At 37.5% G+C, this 19,916-nt stretch overlaps 2 protein-coding genes and 1 pseudogene across 2 annotated transcripts; 2 read left to right on the forward strand and 1 right to left on the reverse strand.

Annotated features, from left to right (window-relative positions):
- Window positions 1–3,130: 3,130 nt before the first annotated feature.
- On the reverse strand, window positions 3,131–5,875 carry LOC146906216 (uncharacterized; annotated as a pseudogene).
- Window positions 5,876–10,348: 4,473 nt separating this feature from the next.
- LOC146906217 (uncharacterized) lies at window positions 10,349–10,771 on the forward strand. The gene has a single exon (XM_085728768.1). It carries the CDS (start codon window positions 10,349–10,351, stop codon window positions 10,769–10,771), a length of 423 nt encoding a protein of 140 aa, XP_085584894.1.
- A 19-nt stretch (window positions 10,772–10,790) lies between these two features.
- Window positions 10,791–12,762, forward strand: LOC146906218 (uncharacterized). The gene is made up of 2 exons (XM_085728769.1): window positions 10,791–12,701; window positions 12,751–12,762. Exons 1-2 carry the CDS (start codon window positions 10,791–10,793, stop codon window positions 12,760–12,762), a joined length of 1,923 nt encoding a protein of 640 aa, XP_085584895.1.
- Window positions 12,763–19,916: the final 7,154 nt, after the last annotated feature.

The raw sequence follows: 19,916 nt of genomic DNA on the forward strand, positions 1-19,916 counted from the left end.
TTCAATCCAATTTCAATGTCAAATTCCAATTTCAATCCAATCTCAATGTCAATTGCAACTTTCCAATATCCAATGTCAAATTCAATTCCAATTTCCATGTCAATGTCAATTTCAATTCCAATTTCAATGTCTATGTCTATGTCTCTGCCAATGTCAATTTTCAATTCAAATCAATGTCAATTTACTCTTGGGCCAACAAAAATGGTCATGTCTATTTTTCAAATCAAGTCAATAACAATTTACCCTCAATTGGTATCTTGTTAAGCCAGACTTTCAATTGGTATCTCATTGCTGGTCAAGTGCCGGGTTCAATCCAAAAAGAACCACTTGTACCTGCTTGTATACCTATGTTTCCGGTCAAACGGCAAGTTCGATAGAACAGTTTGTACCCAGCTTATGCTTTGCTTCCGGTCAAACGGCAAGTTCGATAGAACAGTTTGTACCCAGCTTATGCTTTGTTATCAGTCAGACGGCAAGTTCAATCTGAAGAACAGTTTGTACCCAGCTTATGCTTTGTTATCGGTCAAACGACAAGTTCGATCTAAGAGAACAGTCTGCACTCTCCCACATGATGTGGTGATAATCCAACAAGCAAGTTCGATCCAAAGAAGCAGCTTGTATCAATCCTCTTGTCTATGTCTCCAGCCAAACAGCCAGTTCAATCCAAAAGAACAGTTTGTGTCTGCCTATCTGTTTGTATCTCCAATCAAGTGTCAAGTTCGATCCAAAGAACCACTTGCATCTGCCTATATGTCTATGTTTCCGGTCAAGTGCCAAGTTCAATCCCAAGAACAGCTTGCACCTATCTCTTGTATTGTATCCCCTGGTCAAGTGACTAGTTCGGCCCAAAGAACAACTTGCACCTTACCTTCTACTCCCTGGTTTGTCTACCCTGTCAATGTCCATCTGAATCCCCAGTGACATGACAGGTTCCATAGACTCCAGTTGTTTGTCTTGCATTCATAATCAAATATTGCATAACATTCATATCTTTGAAAGTCTGAAAGCGTATTTTTACGTCCAAAAACAGTGCAAATGTTAATATTTAAGTATCTTCGTCCCGTCAACTCTAAGACTTCGTCTCTTGACTCTCCGGACAAAGAAACTTAAATAGGGGCAGCTGTTATACCCTAATTTTGGACCTAAAAATACTAGTCAATTTTTCTTTTCTTGCATTATAAGTCATTTGAACTGTCTTTGATCAATTGCATCTTTCTCTGCATTTTATTTCAATATTCTTTGCAAAATTTACATGTAAGGGTATTTTAGTCATTTCCTATGTCAAATGTCTCTCAGTCTTTTAAAAATTTGTTTGAGTCTTTTCAAATAGTATGAATAAGTCTTCATTTCATTCTATGTCAAAATCCATTCCAAAATTTGCATTTGAAGTCATTTTTGAGTCAGTTTTGCCCCTAGGGGCATTTTGGTCATTTCAAGTGTCAAGTCACTGTTTAAATCATAAAAATTGTCTCTGAGTCTTTTAATTTTGCTTGTATAAGTCTTTGTTTCATTTTCCTGTTAAAAATCCATTTTAAATCTACATCTGAGTCTTTTTTAGTCGTTTTTAACCCTAGGGGCATTTTAGTCATTTCACACGAAATTTCGGCAGAGAGGTACTTTAAAGTACCTCATTTAGGCCATTTGTTCGTTTTAAGTCCGTTTTGTCAATTTTAGTCGTTTCACTTTACGTTGTGTTCCAATTACCATTTTTTAATTCATTTTTATTTTTATTTTTATTTTTTAGTCCTAAACTTCTAAAAATTGCATTTTTGGTCCTTCTTTCCAAGTCATCAGGTCTGTACACATGTCAGTTCCTCATTTGTCCACTTGTCCAAGAGTTTGTTACAAAATTATGCCACATGTCATTTTTTTATTTGTCCAAATTGCACAAGTGTCAGCTATAAAGCCCAGTCATCTCAGTCAATGCCAACGGACCCATTCATTCAGTGCCAACTCACACAAACACATCACAATTTTCTCTCTCTTGTTAGTTAAGATCAAGGTTCAGAAATCTGAAGAAAATCTTCGAAGTTCATCAAGAACTTCGCATGAAGTTCATCTTCTCCGAACCCTAATCTCTTCAATTCTCCATCAAATCCTTCAATTCACACGCAATTCAATCCCACAGAATCCTCACAGTCCTCAAAACAGTTTCAATTTCACAGGGAACGCAAGAATGCACAAAATCACATAGGAACCCTAATTTTCCTGAATCAACAATTCGAGGCAGACTTATGGATTTCGTTACAATTCTCAGTGAATCCATTGCTGGATTCTCATCATTGAACTGTGCTTCGCAATTCTAGTGCGAATCCATCACCTACAGTGACGAATTCAAGCACGATCACGAAGTCTGGATAGCGCGAAGAGAAGAAGAAAGAACGAAGTGAATTCTGGAACGGCAAGAAGCATCAGAAAACTCAAAGGCTTTCTCAAGAATCTGTGTTCGAATCTCCACTAAAAAATCCAGGTAACTTCGAAAAGACCTTTTCGTTTCACCTCAAATCTTCATCAAAGGTCCATAAACAAAAATAAACGGTGAATCCAGTGGATTAATAAGCCTTGAGGCTCATTCAGTTGAAAAAGGTTGAAAGAAGTTCAGAAAACTTGAAACCGAAACCCTAAAGTACAAATCCACGAAGATTCACGGTTTATTTTACAAATACAAGTTCATATTCATAATCAGTAGAGGAAATAGTCCAGATTAGAGCCTCATTTCAAGAGATTTCGAAAAGATTTGAAAAGCTTGAAACCGTAAGTTCGAATTGTAGATCTACAAAGATTCAATGAGTTTTAGAAAAAACGAAGTAGATCTTCAAACTCAGGAAGGAAAAACGAACACATCGGTGTAAAAAGCTTTCGAAAATAGTCAAGTATGGAGTTCCGGCACGGTGGTTCCGTCACCGGAAACCTAACCGTCGCCGGAAACTTCATCGGTGTTCATATTTTTCCAGAAAGTCACGAGGTTGAAGATGAAGGTTGGGTGAGAGCTTCTCTCACTAAACCACAATGTAGAGAGAGAAGTTATGGTTAGAAATGAGGGAAAAACCGGTTCATGGCCTTATATAGGCCACTGAACCGGTTCACCCCATGGACCAACCCGTTTCCTACCCCTACCCGGTCCATTCATTTAGTTTAAGCCCAATTCCCATGTCTGTGCATATGCTGCTCTTTGCGCCCCCCATCTCTGCATGCTTCTTGCTAATTGTTGCTGTTCATACCCCCTGCATGTTCAAAAATCTTAGAAAAAATTCCAATTAACTTTCCATAGGTTCTTGATGATGTTCTTGATGTTTTTATGACATTTTTGCATGATAAATTTTGTTAAAAAATATATGTAGCTTTTTCCTTGTTTTTTTTTATTAGAATTGATCATTTTCTTGTCATTTTTAGTCCAAAAAACCCTTTAAAAAATTCCTAAAAATTCACGTAGATTTCTTGATATTTTTGTAGTATTTTGTGATAATTTTCACATGTTAAAATTGGTTAAAAAATTAGGTGTCAATTTTCTTGCTATTTTTGTCATATTTTGTGCTAAAAATAAGTGGATCTTTGCTTGATTTTAATCCAAATGGCTTGATGAATGTTGGTGACCTATACTACTTGAGTTCATAGGATTTTTAGCTACTGTTTGTGTTTAATTTTGTTGCATAATTGTGAATTTTGGTAGGTTACTTAGCTTACAAGTCATTAGGTAGTTAAATAATGTAAATATGCCCCAAATTTGTTTTAAAATGTCAAGTAGATCATGTAGCCTTAATTCCCATTCCAAAACTTGTTTCTAAACCTTTAAAATGTAATTGGAATGTGAGAATTATAGGTCACTTGGTTCTTGCATTTTATGAACAAATTTTAGCTATATTTGCACTATTTTCTATCCTTTATATTCTAGTATTTCTCTTACTCCATTTCTCTTGATATTGTCATGTGCTACTAACTCCTTTCATTTCATATTTCATAAGCATCTCCATTTCATCCCATTTTCATCTCTATTCTTCTTGCAATATAATTTGTATTAAGACTTAGAATGTAATGTTTAGGAGATTTTGTAATATTCTTTCATGCTTTTAATTTCTTGGCAAAGAGGCCATAGAATGTATCTAGGGTATGATGTAAAGGACAATGGACTCTAATGATGTACACCGACACAAGCACCGACACATGCACACACACCACTATAGCTAGAATATGCATGTTTAGATGTATGTTTAGGATTGTATGTTTAGATGAATGCCTAGGACTTATGCTTAGAAAAAACCAATTTTCCAAACAAATGTGAACAACTTCACACAAATTTTTTTCAAATAAACCTTGGGATCCAATATCCCATTGAATTTTCCTTTTATTTTCTTAATCAAAAATCCAATGAAAATAATCATACTTTGACTTGTTTTTGCAAATGACTAATTCAACCTCACAATTTTCCAATCTCATGCCCTTGAGGCCTCTTTCTATTCTTCAAACTCCATTTTCAAACTTAAAATCAATCAACAAAAACAAAAACATTTTTGGAAGAGAACTACGGTGGATTTGATCCCTTAATCGGGTACGTAGGCAAGGAACCAAAATTCCTTCAATTCAACTAAAATAAAAATCCAAAAACATTCTTCTCCCTCCAATTCTTCACTTAGAACATTCTTAGGTTTAATAAACATTTTCAAAATAGCATTTAAAAATAAAGCGCGCGCGTAGAAGTTAAAGACGGTTCCTATAGGTTACTATAGTCGTTATGGGTGCCTAACACCTTCCCGTAGCGAAAACAACTCCCGGACCTCGATTCTCAAGGGTTTTGCTTACTTTTTCCCTTCCCAAGAAAAAATAAGATATCACCGGTTTGAAAGGTTCAAACGTAATCAATGTTTGACACCCGAAAACCAAGATAAAACACATGCTATGTAAGTGCTCCTTCCTTTAGACTTATCGGATGACCTTTCTCTTCCTTTAGACTTGATCAGCTCGGGACATTCACTTTTTAGATGGCCAACTTTGCTACACCCAAAACAACTTGGGACATTTTCCTCTTTGGTTTGCTCTCTTTTGGGAGCCTTGTCACTTTGTCTTAGCCCGTGCTTTTTGATGTAACGATTAAAGCGCTTCACAAAGAGTACCATATCTTCTTCGTTAGGTGATTCTCCTCCGGAGTCATCTTCACCATTGCTAGATGAGTTTGATTTTGACGAAGAGGCTTTGAACGCAACCGGTTTCCTTTCTTTCAACTTGTTCTCATCTTCACTTGACTTGAAATGATTGATCTCATGCTCATGTTCCTTTAGTTTGCCAAAGAGTGTGATCATACTAAGAGTATTGAGATTTTATGATTCCTTGATAGCGGTGACTTTTGGTTGCCACTCCCTTGTCATACATCTCAAAATTTTATTAGTGCAATCTTGGTTTTAAATTGTTTTACCAAGGTTTTGCAACTTGTTTACAATATGAGTGAATCTCATTTGCATGGATGAGATAGATACACATCATTCATGCAAAAAAGCTCATATTGTTGCACAAGGGTATTAATTTTTTATTGTTTAACTTCATCGGTTCCCTCATGAAGGGTTTCCAATGCATCCCACATATCTTTGGAAGTCTTACAATGAGTTATGGAATGATACTCCTTTACTCCAAGAGAGGAGATGAGGATATTTCGTGCCTTCAAATCGTATTGGAGTTTCTTTTTGTCATCATCGGTCCAATCGGCTTTACGTTTATCTAGGACTACACCATTGTCACCATCGGCTGCAATTTGTGGTTGAAACCGACTATTGACAATGGCATCCCACACATCCATATCCACCGATTGGATGTGAACACTCATGCATTCTTTCCAATAGTCATAATTTTCTCCGTCGAAAAAAGGTGCTCTATTACACGCCCCCATAGGCTCTTTGTTAGCGATATAGATCAACCCTTCTGGTAGTTAGTCGTAAGAAGACACCAAGCTTTATGATACCACTTGTTGGTCTATATGGCTAGATGGTTACCAAGCTAGAGGGGGGGTGAATAACGCGTTTGAAATTTTTTTCGGAGATTGGTGAAAAATTATTTTAATAAATTGACTATTTGAAATTTGCTTGAACAATCACAATCAATGAATCAACAAATACCAAATATATGTGGAATAAGATTTTATCCTAGAATTTAGAGATTCACGATACAAATCTTTGTGCACAATCAATTATTAACAATCCTTGAACAAGGTACAAAACAATACACAATTTCAAACCAAACCTATGATCAAGAATAATATGCTATAAAATCAAAAACACAATGCTAGTGTAATTGAAGAATTGAATAGACTTTGCAATCAATAGATCTAAGCAAATTGTATGAGACCTAACTCAATGAATTAGGCCAATTTTCAATGAAAACTACTTAGATCAATACTAGCAATTAACCTATCAATTATTCAATTAATCACAAGCAATATTGAAAAGTAAAAGGAAAGGGAAAGAGAGAGAACGCCGGTGTTTATAGTAGTTCACCCTTTTTCATTCTCACTTAGGGCTACGTCTACTCTTCTTGATGAAGTACGCCTTCACCAAGGTCATCCACTATGTAACAAATGTTGATTACAATATTTACATGAGTTCCTTCAAATTAAAGCCCTAATTCTTCAACTGATCCTATGTAAACTACTCCCCCAAACTTCAAGTACCCGTTGAATTTGGTGCTCCTTGAATCTTCGAATCCTTGAATTACCTGTTCACTCCTTCGAACTCTTCACTCGAGTCTTCAATGCAACGTCCGGCAAACATACCCCTTTCGACTTAAAGTACGGTTAGAAAGACCCTCAAGTCCTTTGGAGGTGGAATGAGATTATTCACTTCCTTTGAAGCCTTGATTAAGCCCAATCAATCTTCTTTAGAGAACCAATTTACAATCCCTACTACCACCCTAGAGAATCTACACACTCAAAGACAAAGTGATTCTAAGAAAAAAGTGTTTAATCTTGAAGAATATATGAGCAATGAGTTTTTGAGACCTAGAGAGAATAGATGCAAATGATTCAATGTTTTTGAAGTTATGAGGAGGAGACTATTTATAGAGAGATGATAAGACTAAATTTTCACACAAAAACAACAGGTTGAATCGATTCACTAAATGTTTGAATCGATTCAGACCGCAAGAAGACATACCAGAGAAGAATGAAGTATGATACAATTCAGGATAAGTTTTAGTCAATTCAAGTGTGCCCAGATGAAGATTGATTCGATTCAAACTATGTGTGAATTGATTCAATGCAAGTCAGAAAGTTTTGTGAGACGATTCAAGCAAAAAAGAGATGATGCATAGATGAATCGATTCAAATATATGTGAATCGATTCATATGAAGTCAGAAACTTTATTGAATCGATTCAGACTATGATGAGTCGATTCAAACTTAGTCAAAATGAATTTTGACACTTTTTCAAATGACACGAAACATCAAGATCAAACTATATAGACTCTAAGGTGCTTTAACATGCTACTTAATCAAAAACATAAAACTATCTAAACTATGCTAAAGAACATCATCAAAAACATAAAAACTGAACAGTGAGGTCTTCATTCTCCCCCTTTTTGATGATGCAAACATGATGATGGCTCCCCCTGTCATAAAGCATACGAAGAAAAAATGCAAAGAAAAAGGAATAATAATAGAAGGAACGACGGAACATGGAACATTATGTAATACTCCCCCTTTGACAACGTCAAAAAGGGATATTGTGGAAATTCAAAAATATAAAGCAACAACACAAGTGGCAATCGCAATTGAGCACTAGTGTAACATGCAAAAATAAAGAGCAAAGAAGAAAGTATATACATGTGAAGGAATATTGTGAAGAAGATATTGTTTATTTAAGGCAAGAGGTATCCAAGATACCTAGCTCCCTATGGATCTTGAGAAAAGGTTCGGATGGTAATGGTTTTGTAAAAATATCAGCAAGCTGATCTTTGGTGTCAACTAGACAATTCATATTACTTATTTGGGAACAATAAACAAAAAAATAAAATAAAAGATAAAGGGCGTTTTGCAATTTAGTTTGTTTGCAGAAGAGCAAGAGTTTAGGAGTTGACCTATATTCATTTGTTGGATTTAATGTTAACGGCGGTTATGATTCGTTGAATCCCCTCTATTCATTTGTTGGATTTAATTAATAGTCAAGCATTATTCAGATTTTTGTTTTCTATCTAAGTTATGAGATCCTGGGGTTTTACTACCTACCAACTGTCAAGTTGCACCTACGTCAAAATCCAAGAAGAATAGTGTCAGTTCATGATCTGCCTAAGAGTTATATAAGTTGTTTTATAAGGGGAGTTTTATGTTACTGATTATATTTGCCAGAAGTGGTAGTGGTTCTAATCTACATTATCGTGTTGCTTTAATTTTTTATGAATAGTGTAACAGCCCGATTTTTCGCTAGATTTATTTTATTATTTATTTATGTGTGTTATATGTGCCCTTATGTGATTATTTGCCTCTGTGTGTATTTTTGGTCAGGATTTGCAGAATTCGGTGTCAGAAGGGTATTTTAGTCATTTTGGACTAGGGGTATTTTGGTCATTTTGAGAGTAGGGGTAAGTTAGTAATTTTGACGAGGATTATTTTTAGTGCGTAGTGAGAGTGGTTGTTTTACTAAGTGCTAGGGAGTTGTAGTGAATTGTTTTATTACCGGTAAGTAACCGTTAGTATTACATTTTACCGTTAAGTGAGTAGTAACATTTTTGGTTAGAATAGAAATGAGGTAGGCCCATTAAGGTGTTGTGAGTTGAGCCCAATTAGATAGAGCCTATATAAACTCTTGTTTGTAGAGAAAATAGGGTTTTACCAACATTTTTCACAATTGAGAAGAGATAGAGATAGAGAGAAGATAAGGGTTTGAAGAGAAGGATCTAGAGAGAGCTAGAGGAGGCTAGAGATTCAATTTTGGGAGCTAAAGTGAAGCCCTAGTTGGTGATTGTGAAGAATTAAGGTAAGGGGGTTAGAATTCAAGCATAATCAATAGTTGTAGTTGATCCCTAATTCTTTGCTTAAGTTGTTAATTGAGATTTTGTTAATTGATGATGAATAATGTTGTGGTTGTTAGATTGATGACGAATTCATGTTCAAATGTTGTTGTTGTTGTTTTAACATGTGTTGTTGATGAATTGATGCATTGGGTATCATGAATTGATGAATTAGTGATGAAATTTGTTGTTGTTGTTGAAAGTTGAGAAGTGTTGGTGAATTGATGAATTTTTTATGTGTTGATGTTTCAATTTCAAAACTTACCCATGTTTAAGTGTTTTGGAACATATATTGTTGGATATTTGTATGTTGGCTTCACTTTTGCCTAAAACAAATATTCACTTCAGATGTGGAACACAATGTTCCAACATCAAGAGTTGTTCTGTACGTTCTGGGCATGACCTATGTTTACGCACGCGCATGCTTGATTGAAGGAATCCACACCAGCATGTGTTGGTATGAACCGTGTGCAATTATGAAGAGATCAGAACATATGTGATTTCTTAAGGAATTGATGAAATGACTTAGGAAAGTATTTTTATGTGACTTTTAATAAGCCTATTTTATAGGAGTTTCTATATCCGTCCATTGCTTAATGAAGAAGTCACTGATCCGATCTGAAGCATGATTGAAGGAATGACACGCCTTGCTTCAGTATATAAAAGGCTGCAAGACCTGAAGATATTCACTCAAGACATTGGTTTACAAATAGAGTTTTGTTTAGGTTTTGAGTCATACATATTGTGAGCCTTTTGTGTATCATCTTGATACATGTTTAGGACTGTGCTTTGAATTGTAATACTGTGCACTACTCCGAAGCTTTTAAGCAAGGAGCTAGGTAGATTGTGGACTGCATCTAAGCTTTTAAGCAAGGTTGCAAGTTGTTGTTTTTCGAAGGTAACCTCATTTGAATTGAGTCTGTAATTTGGGAATCACAGGGGATTGTGATCTGATGTAAGGGAGTGAGATGGGATCTCAAATCTAGGAGTTCCTAGGTTGAAGTCTAGTTGGGGTAGGTCCTATGTCATAAGTGCAAACGTGGTTTGCTGAGAGCTTTTGAATACGGACTGCACTAGTGGATTTCCTTCCTGGCTTGGTAGCCCCCAGATGTAGGTGACATTGCACCGAACTGGGTTAACAATTCTCTGTGCCTCTTTTCTTTCCTGTCTATTATTTGCTTTATTATATTTATGTATGTTAGCTTAATGTTCTAAACATCATATACAACATCTGTTTACTGTGTCCTGTGTTGGAACATCGTTTGGAACATCGTAAGTCTAACGTGCCAGAATAACAATTGGCATCAGAGCAAGCATCCTGCCTGTTATTGGGTGAGATCCAGAGGAGATCTATTCTGGCAATATGGAGAAAGAAGGAGGATTCATTAACAGACCACCTCTGTTACATGGAACCAATTATGACTACTGGAAATCTCGTATGTGTGCATACCTTAAGTCCATAGACAGCAAAACCTGGAAAGCAGTGTTAAGAGGTTGGGAACATCCAGTTGTCCTTGATAAAGATGGAAACAAAACAATTGTCCTGAAACCAGAAGAGGAGTGGACTGCTCCTGAAGATGAACTGTCACTCGCAAATTCAAAGGCGTTGAATGCTCTCTTCAATGGGGTAGACAAAAATATGTTCAGACTCATCAAAAAGTGTGATGTTGCCAAAGATGCTTGGGACATCCTCAAGACAGCACATGAAGGAACCTCAAAAGTAAAGAGCTCAAGAATTCAGCTCTTAACAACCAAATTTGAGAATCTGAAAAATGCAGGAGGATGAGACCATCCAAGACTACTACATGAATGTCTTAGACATTGCAAATTCATTTGATTCACTTGGTGAAAAGTTGTCAGATGAAAAATTGGTGAGAAAGATTCTCAGATCCCTTCCAAAGAAATTCGATATGAAGGTGATAGCTATTGAAGAATCTCAGGATGTCTCCAGTATGCAAGTGGAAGAACTCATAGGCTCTTTACAGAACTATGAGCTTGTTGTTGACAACAAAGGTGAGAAGAAAGGTAAAGGTATTGCTCTTACAGCAAATGCAGCTGATGATGATGAGTGGTATGAAGATACAGAAGATGACAAAATCGCAGATGATATGGCTATGCTGGGTAGACAGTTCAACAGAATTTTGAAACAAGTCAATAGCAGAATCAGAGGCAGTGGGCAAAACATCCGATTCAACATTGACAAGCAACAAAGCAATCCAAGGTATGACAGAAATAATGACAAAAATGTTCAATACAAAGGAGTGCAATGCTTTGAATGTGGAGGTTATGGTCACATTAGAACTGAATGTGCAACCTTGCTCAAGAAACAAAAGAAAGGGATGTTGGTTTCTTGGTCTGATGATGAAGATGGATATGGTGAAGGAGATGCTGCCAAAATTGTCACTGCCTTGACTGGAAGGGTGATACCCCTGTATAATTCTTCTGATAAAGACCTTTCTGGTAAGGAAATTGTGATACCTGACTATGATGATACAAACATGTCTAAGCTCCTAGCAGGGCATGATGAGATTATCAACCAGCTCCAGTATAAAAGAACTAATCATTCTAGCAAAATTGCTGATCTTAATCATAAGGTAATATCTGTCAAAACTCATCATAACAATGCCTCACAACAAGTTATAATGATGAGTGCTGGAACTGATGTTTTTACTAGGTTGTTAGATGGTCAAACAATAGAAGAACCTAATGACATAGAACATACTCATGAACCCTTGACAAATGAACATAAGATTAGTAACTATGTCCAGTCTCTATATCAGCATGAGATAGATAAAAGTGTGAACCCAGCTGAAAAGTTAAACTTTGTAACTTCTTCCAGCACAGTGGATAACCCTGGCAAAATGTTAGAACATTCGTCAAGACCTCTCCTAACTAAGCCTGAAAAAGAGTTTTCCACCTGGAAATGTCCTCCTAGCTACTTACAAGGACATAAAACTCTGTTGTGTTTCAATCTGTGCAAGACACCTGAACTGTATCAATCCAGATCTGTAGAGAGTGAAACATATAAAGAAAGGAAATCTAAATGTGTGGGTCTGATGATTCATACATCCCCAGCAACATCTGATGAGAAGGGTTGGTTCTTTGATAGTGGTTGTTCTAGACATATGACTGGTGAATACAATTACTTTGAAAACTTGAGACAGGTTGATGTTGGCCCTGTTACCTTTGCTGATAACTTTAAAATCAGAGTTATAGGAATAGGAAGCCTTAAGATGAGCAAGTTACCTAAGTTGACTAATGTGTTTCTGGTCGAAGGACTCCACTCAAACCTAATTAGCATAAGCCAGTTGTGTGATCAGGATCTAGAAGTTACCTTCAGGAAGACTGGATGCAGAGTTGTGAACAAAGAAGGAGAAACCATAATGAAAAGGGTCAGATCTAGAGACAACTGCTACAAATGGGACTCAGAGTATGAGGAACAAATTGAGATGTTGCGAGTAATGATTGAACATCATAAGGTATCTGCCACTACTCAAGTTGAAGATACTGAAGGTGGAGGAAGTATGGGCGGAGATTTGGTGTCTATGCCAGATACTAAAAATACTATTGAAACCAAATCTATTTCCAATATCAGTTCTGATGATGTGACAGGGAACAAGGCCAAACTAGCAATACAAGGTCCTGCTTTAGAAGAAAAGTTCAAAATTGTTGAAATCCTTGACTCTATAGTTGAGTTTAAATTCATCTGTCTTCTGGTATGTGTAACTCTTATTCTAAAGGATAATGATGGGTATCTTCAAAAAGATGTCTGTGTAGAAGAACACAGAGTTTATGATGACTCATGTCTTTCTGTCCTTATGTACAAGAAAGCTTGTCCGTACCTTGACCAAGCTTCCAGACCTTGGCTCAAAAGATTCTCAGAGTCCTGTAACAATCAAGGATACAAGAAGGGAGGAACAGATAAGACCTTGTTTGTTAAGAAGGACAAAGGACGACTCATGATTGCACAGATCTATGTTGATGACATTGTGTTTGGAGGAATGTCGAATCAAATGGTTCAACATTTCGTTCATCAGATGCAGTCTGAATTTGAAATGAGTCTTGTGGGAGAATTGACTTATTTTCTTGGTCTGCAAGTCAGACAGATGGAAGACACAACATTCATCTCTCAAAGCAAGTATGCCAAGAATATTGTGAAGAAGTTCGGGCTAGATAATGCCAGTCATAAAAGAACACCAGCAGCCACTCATGTAAAGCTATCCAAAGATGAAAATGGTGTAGCTGTTGATCAAAGCCTGTACAGAAGCATGATTGGAAGTCTCCTATATCTTACAGCGAGCAGACCTGACATAACTTTTGCTGTAGGGGTTTGTGCTAGATATCAAGCAGATCCTAAAATGAGTCATCTTGTTCAAGTTAAAAAGATTCTGAAGTACATAAACGGCACCACAGACTATGGGATTCTCTATTCTCACGGTGGAAGTTGCAGGTTGATTGGCTATTGTGATGCAGATTGGACAGGTAGTGCAGATGACAGAAAAAGTACTTCAGGAGGTTGTTTCTTCCTTGGAAACAATTTGATGTCTTGGTTCAGCAAGAAACAAAATTCAGTGTCTCTATCAACCGCAGAGGCAGAATATATTGCTGCAGGTAGTAGCTGCTCTCAGTTAGTCTGGATGAAGCAAATGCTGGAAGAGTATGATGTTCAACAAAATGTTCTAACATTGTACTGTGACAATCTAAGTGCTATCAACATTTCCAAAAATCCTATACAACATAGCAGAACAAAGCACATTGACATCCGGCATCACTTCATTAGGGATCTTGTTGAAGACAAAATTGTAACTCTGGAGCATGTAACAACTGAAGAACAACTGGCTGACATCTTCACAAAAGCCTTAGATATCAAGCAATTTGAGAAACTACGAAGCAAGTTGGGTGTTTGCATCCATGAGGAATAGCAACCACTGTTCAAAATGTCAGGTACTTTTAGCTGTAATTTATGCTTTTATCACATCTTGGCATATTTTATGGCTAAAAAGGGGGAGTAGGTATATCCTTGTTGTATGTTACCTGACTATGTGCTTGAGGATGTTGAGACATCCGATTCTGGCCTTCTGGTTATTTTATTTTTCTTGAATTCGTGTTGGTTTAAAAAAAATTGTGCATATATTCAGGGGGAGTAAAGAATATATGTTTGTACTCCTTGAGGGGGAGTAAGCCTCTGTGTCCCTGAATGTTCCTGTGGATGTTGGAACATCCTGATGATTTGAGCTACTGAGTACTATATTCCTATTTCTCTAAGTAGCGTGTTGTGACAGTTGACTGTCTGTTTAGGATGTACAGGAATTTATTTTTCCTTATACGTCCTCTGCTGCAAGACTCTGATCTTCTCTCTGATACCTTATAGTTCTCTTGTCTGCTTAATTCCATATGTTAATTGTTGTGTGAAAATAATGGAAGCAGTATCTGAGACCTATAATATACTTCTTTAGTCCTGAAGATTATGTGTGATGACTGAAGAACTATATTTTTGGTATCCTTTGGAAGTCTGAGAATGTGAACCTTTCTTCAAGGAAGATTTTATTTGTGAAGATTGAAGGAAAGGTTGCGTGTGCTATCTCTCTGTTTTTAACAGGTGTGGGCTGAATTTGTTTTAGCCAAAAATTTGCCAAAGGGGGAGATTGTTGGATATTTGTATGTTGGCTTCACTTTTGCCTAAAACAAATATTCACTTCAGATGTGGAACACAATGTTCCAACATCAAGAGTTGTTATGTACGTTCTGGGCATGACCTATGTTTACGCACGCGCATGCTTGATTGAAGGAATCCACACCAGCATGTGTTGGTATGAACCGTGTGCAATTATGAAGAGATCAGAACATATGTGATTTCTTAAGGAATTGATGAAATGACTTAGGAAAGTATTTTTATGTGACTTTTAATAAGCCTATTTTATAGGAGTTTCTATATCCGTCCATTGCTTAATGAAGAAGTCACTGATCCGATCTGAAGCATGATTGAAGGAATGACACGCCTTGCTTCAGTATATAAAAGGCTGCAAGACCTGAAGATATTCACTCAAGACATTGGTTTACAAATAGAGTTTTGTTTAGGTTTTGAGTCATACATATTGTGAGCCTTTCGTGTATCATCTTGATACATGTTTAGGACTGTGCTTTGAGTTGTAATACTGTGCACTACTCCGAAGCTTTTAAGCAAGGAGCTAGGTAGATTGTGGACTGCATCTAAGCTTTTAAGCAAGGTTGCAAGTTGTTGTTTTTCGAGTGTAACCTCATTTGAATTGAGTCTGTAATTTGGGAATCACAGGGGATTGTGATCTGTTGTAAGGGAGTGAGATGGGATATCAAATCTAGGAGTTCCTAGGTTGAAGTCTAGTTGGGGTAGGTCCTAGGTCATAAGTGCAAACGTGGTTTGCTGAGAGCTTTTGAATACGAACTGCACTAGTGGATTTCCTTCCTGGCTTGGTAGCCCCCAGATGTAGGTGACGTTGCACCGAACTGGGTTAACAATTCTCTGTGCCTCTTTTCTTTCCTGCCTATTATTTGCTTTATTATATTTATGTCTGTTAGCTTAATGATCTAAACATCATATTGATAAGTGTTTAAAAGTGATATATTTCGCATAGGAGTTTAGTCGTTTTAGTGACTTGTTTTGCAAGATTCTCTATGGAAAACTCCAAATATTGTGTTAATATGTCATTTATGCTTTTGAGCCTTAGTCTACCCTTTTTGTGCAGGAAATTACAAGCAAGGAGCAAGAAATGTCAAAGTTCATGAAGCTACGCCATTAGCGTGTCCTACGCTATTGGCGTGATGAAAAAATGCCAAAGGTCAGAGGGATACGCCATTAGCGCACCTGGGGCGTGGATCTGGAGTACCCTTGAAGAGTACGCTAATAGCGTATTCTGAGCTATTAGCGTACAATGTCCAGAGAGCTACGCTATATGCGTACCTGGAGCGTGGAAGCAGAAGCTGGGTTTGAAGAGCTACGCTATTAGCGTATTTCACGCTATTAGCGTAAATGCTCCAGAGAGCCACGCTATTAGCGTGGCTGGAGCGTAGCAGCAGGGCAAGAACAACGTGGCAGGCTCCCATTGGCCAGATTATAGGCCGCCTTACCACGCTATTAGCGTGAGTTGCGCTATTAGCGCAGGTGCAAAAACACAGGCCATTTAAATAGCATTTTTACCTCTCTTTTAGGTATTCACTATTCCATTGAAACATTATATACATTTCTAGAGAGAGGTTAGAGCTATTTCAAAGAGAGAAACACAAAGCAAGTGATTAAAGAGTAGATTCAACCCTAGATTCATTGAGACATCAAGGATCTTGGCATGGAATCTTCATCTTTCCTTCATTCCTTGCATTAGTTTACATGTCTATATGTAACTAACCTTCTTTGTAGTATTGAGGTAACTATCAAGCTATTATGTAATCTTTTGATCTTTTAATATATAAGGTTCTAGCTTAATGATTCAATATTGTTGTTATTCTTGCTTTAATGCTTTCAAAGAGATTCAAGATGATTTGGACACAAACTCTTGAATCTAGAACTAGAATAACAATCTATCTTATGTTATATCACTCTTGACAAGTTTGTAAACCTTTGATAATTACTTTTAATCAAGATTTTAATGCTTTCGGATACTTAATCAGGCTGGACACGGTCGATTAAGTTATCCGATCGACTTTGTTATCGTTTAAGGAATTTGGACACGAATGTTTAAACGATAACCTAGAAATAACGATGTCGCTTTGGACACGAAGGATATTGTAGAAATGATTGTAATAATATTGGTTATAAAGCTAGAGTCTGTTAATCGATCGAGAGATTGCTGCTGTTATGCTTGCTCGTTATCTTATACCGCAAGCGAAATAGTTCGATCCCCTCTCGTTTTTACTTAAATGTCAAATATGGATATAGTGTTACACACAAACAAATTATATCCAAACCCTTAATGTGAACGATTGTGTAAATGCTTATGATTAAACGTAACTCCCTGTGGAAACGATCCTATATATACTCACGTGTACATAGTTATATGACGTGTAGGAAAAATCTTACATCAAAATGGCGCCGTTGCCGGGGAGTAACGGAAATTTTTATCATAAGTATTGAAACAATTTTGTCATGTTAAGTCAATTTTGCACAAAATTCTTTCATGCATATACTTATACACTTATGTCATTCATTATTTTTTATGCTAACCACCTGGTATAGTCTTGGTGAACTTTGTTTATGCGAGGTACCGTTGATAAGGAAGACCTACAATTTGATCCTGAAATTGAGAAAACTGCTAGGTTACTTAGAAAGCAAGCAAAGGAAGCTAGGAGATTAGCCAGGCTGGCTCAGCCGGAATCTTTACTTTTTATTCCTTCTCCGTCAGGTTCGGTGCATACTATATCACTAGGTGATTCTTCATCACATTCTTCTGCACATTCATCTCCGAGGAGTGATCCAGAAGTAGTCATGGCTAATGAAGATGAGAATGCTCTACCTATGTGGGTTAGTCCGAGGAGGCTAGCTAATCTTGGCAACCGTAATGCCAAATCTTTTGAGCTGAAGTCTGGGTTGATAAACTTGATAACTCATAACCAGTTTACCGGTATGGATCATGAGGATCCATATAGACATCTTACCAACTTCTATGTTACCGCCGGTACACTTGGTATGAAAGAAGATGAGGAAGAGGGTGTGTTTGTGCAATTGTTTCCTCATTCTTTGATCGGGAAGGCTAAGGAGTGGTATCTTGATCAACCAACTTCTTTGATGGAAAATTGGGGTGAGCTAGAGAAAGCATTTCAAGAACGGTTCTTTCCGGAGGATAGGCATCTTGAGGCTAAAACTTCAATTACAACTTTTGCTCAAGGCCAAAGTGAGACTCTTTGTGAAGCTTGGGAGCGCTATAAATCATTGCTAAGGAATTGTCCAAAGCATGGTTTTGATAGCCAAATGCAACTATATCTTTTTCGTCAAGGGCTTCAAGACATGTCCAAGACGATGCTAGATGCAAGTGCTGGAGGTTCTATTGCTTTGAAAAACCCAGCTGAAGCTGTCAGAATCATAAACCAAATGGCGCTCAACACAAGAAAATCTTCTCACAATCGGAATCCTAATCAAAGGAAAGCCGGTATTCTTGAGCTTGAAGCAAATGATGCGGTCTTAGCTCAAAATAAGCTTCTCACTCAACAATTAGAAGCTATGCAAAAGGAGATGAAAGCTATGCCTAAACAAATTCTTGAATCTCTCAAGCAAGAAGGAGGAACCGCTCAAGTCTATACTTGTGGACTTTGTACGGGGGATCATCCCACCGGCTATTGTCCCGAGCCCGGTTCTTTTGAAGGGGAAGAGGTCAACTATGTGGGAAACCAACAAAGGCCTAACCAACCACAACAAGCCGGAACCTCACAACAAAATCCGGGTACTTCCAACTTCCAAGGAAGGTATCCGGCCAACCAAAACCAACAAAGACCTTGGAGAACACCGTACAATAATAACTATCAATATCCACCATCAAACTACTACCAACAACCTTACCAACAACCATTCAATAATCAATACCAAAATCCACCACCAAATAACCCCCAACAACCGAATAATTCCCAAAGCACCGAGGAGGTCTTGAAACAATTCATGCAAGTGTCCATGGCTAACCAGAAAAACACCGACGCGTCCATCAAAGGCCTTGAAACGCAAGTTGGTCAGTTAGCTCAACAAATGGCTCAAGGTCCTCCGCAAGGTGGAGCTTTCACCGCTAACACTCAACCAAATCCTAAGGAGCACAACAAGGCATAGCAGTCAAAAGCTATAGCTACAAGGAGTGGGAGAGTAGTAGGTATAGGGGTAGGTGATGATATTGTTGTTGAGGAAAAGGATGATGAAGTTGTCAATAAAGAGGAGTTCGAGGAGGATAGTGTAGAGATAGAGGAGGAAGTGTATATAAAGAATAAAGAAGCATTAGTTGAAAAAGAAAAAAATCAAAAAAGAGATCTAGAGTTACAAGAGGAGATGGAGAGGAAGAATAAAGATGTGGGGAGAGATAAAGGGAAGAAACAAGTAGTTGAGAAGCAAGTGGTGGCTCAACGCTTACCATACCCACATGCTCCATCGAAGAAAGACAAAGAGCGGCAATACGCAAGGTTTCTTGAACTCTTCAAGAAGTTGCAAATTGATATACCATTCTCGGAAGCCTTGGAGCAAATGCCGGTCTATGCAAAGTTCATGAAAGACATCCTTTCCAAGAAAAGAAGAATCAACGATGAAGAGACGATCCAAATCGATGCCAATTGTAGTGCTATTATTCAAAGAACAATGCCAAAGAAAGAGCAAGATCCGGGAAGAGTCACTCTACCGGTAGCTATTGGCACAACACATGTAGGTAAAGCACTACTTGATCTTGGATCAAGCATCAATCTCATGCCTTTGTCCGTTGCCAAAAGAGTTGGTGACCTTTGTATAAAGCGGACTAGGATGATGTTGCAATTGGCCGACAAATCCTTTGCAAAACCACTAGGTATGGCCGAAGATGTTCTTGTAAAAGTGGACAAATTTATTTTTCCGGCTGATTTTGTGGTTATGGATGTCGAAGAAGATGAGGATGTGCCTATCTTAATGGGAAGGAATTTCATGCAAACGGCTCGGATGATGATTGATCTTGATGATAATATCATGAAGGTCAAGGTAAATGATGAAGAGGTTACCTTCAACATCCGAGAAGCTTTGAAGTACTCGAAAGACAAGGGTGCATGTTTCAAAATGGATGCAACCGAAGAAGTCATCTTGACTACTCGGAAGCAAATGCACAATAGAACACCCCTTGAGAGTGCTTTGGTGGACGCACTCAATGCTATTGATGAAGACGAAGCAAGTGCCATTGAAGAGTGTTTGAAGGAGCTAGATTCCTTGAAGGAGGTTCTTCCTAATCAAGCCATACTTGAAGATTTGA

The sequence above is a fragment of the Medicago sativa genome, chromosome 7 (assembly GCF_051527215.1).
Source record: "Medicago sativa cultivar Bolivia chromosome 7, Bolivia_mono, whole genome shotgun sequence".
NCBI lineage: Eukaryota > Viridiplantae > Streptophyta > Magnoliopsida > Fabales > Fabaceae > Medicago > Medicago sativa.

Coding starts and splice junctions, on each gene's coding strand:
- LOC146906217 (XM_085728768.1), top strand. CDS start 10,349: ATGGAGAAAGAAGGAGGATTCATTAACAGACCACCTCTGTTACATGGA.
- LOC146906218 (XM_085728769.1), top strand. CDS start 10,791: ATGAATGTCTTAGACATTGCAAATTCATTTGATTCACTTGGTGAAAAG.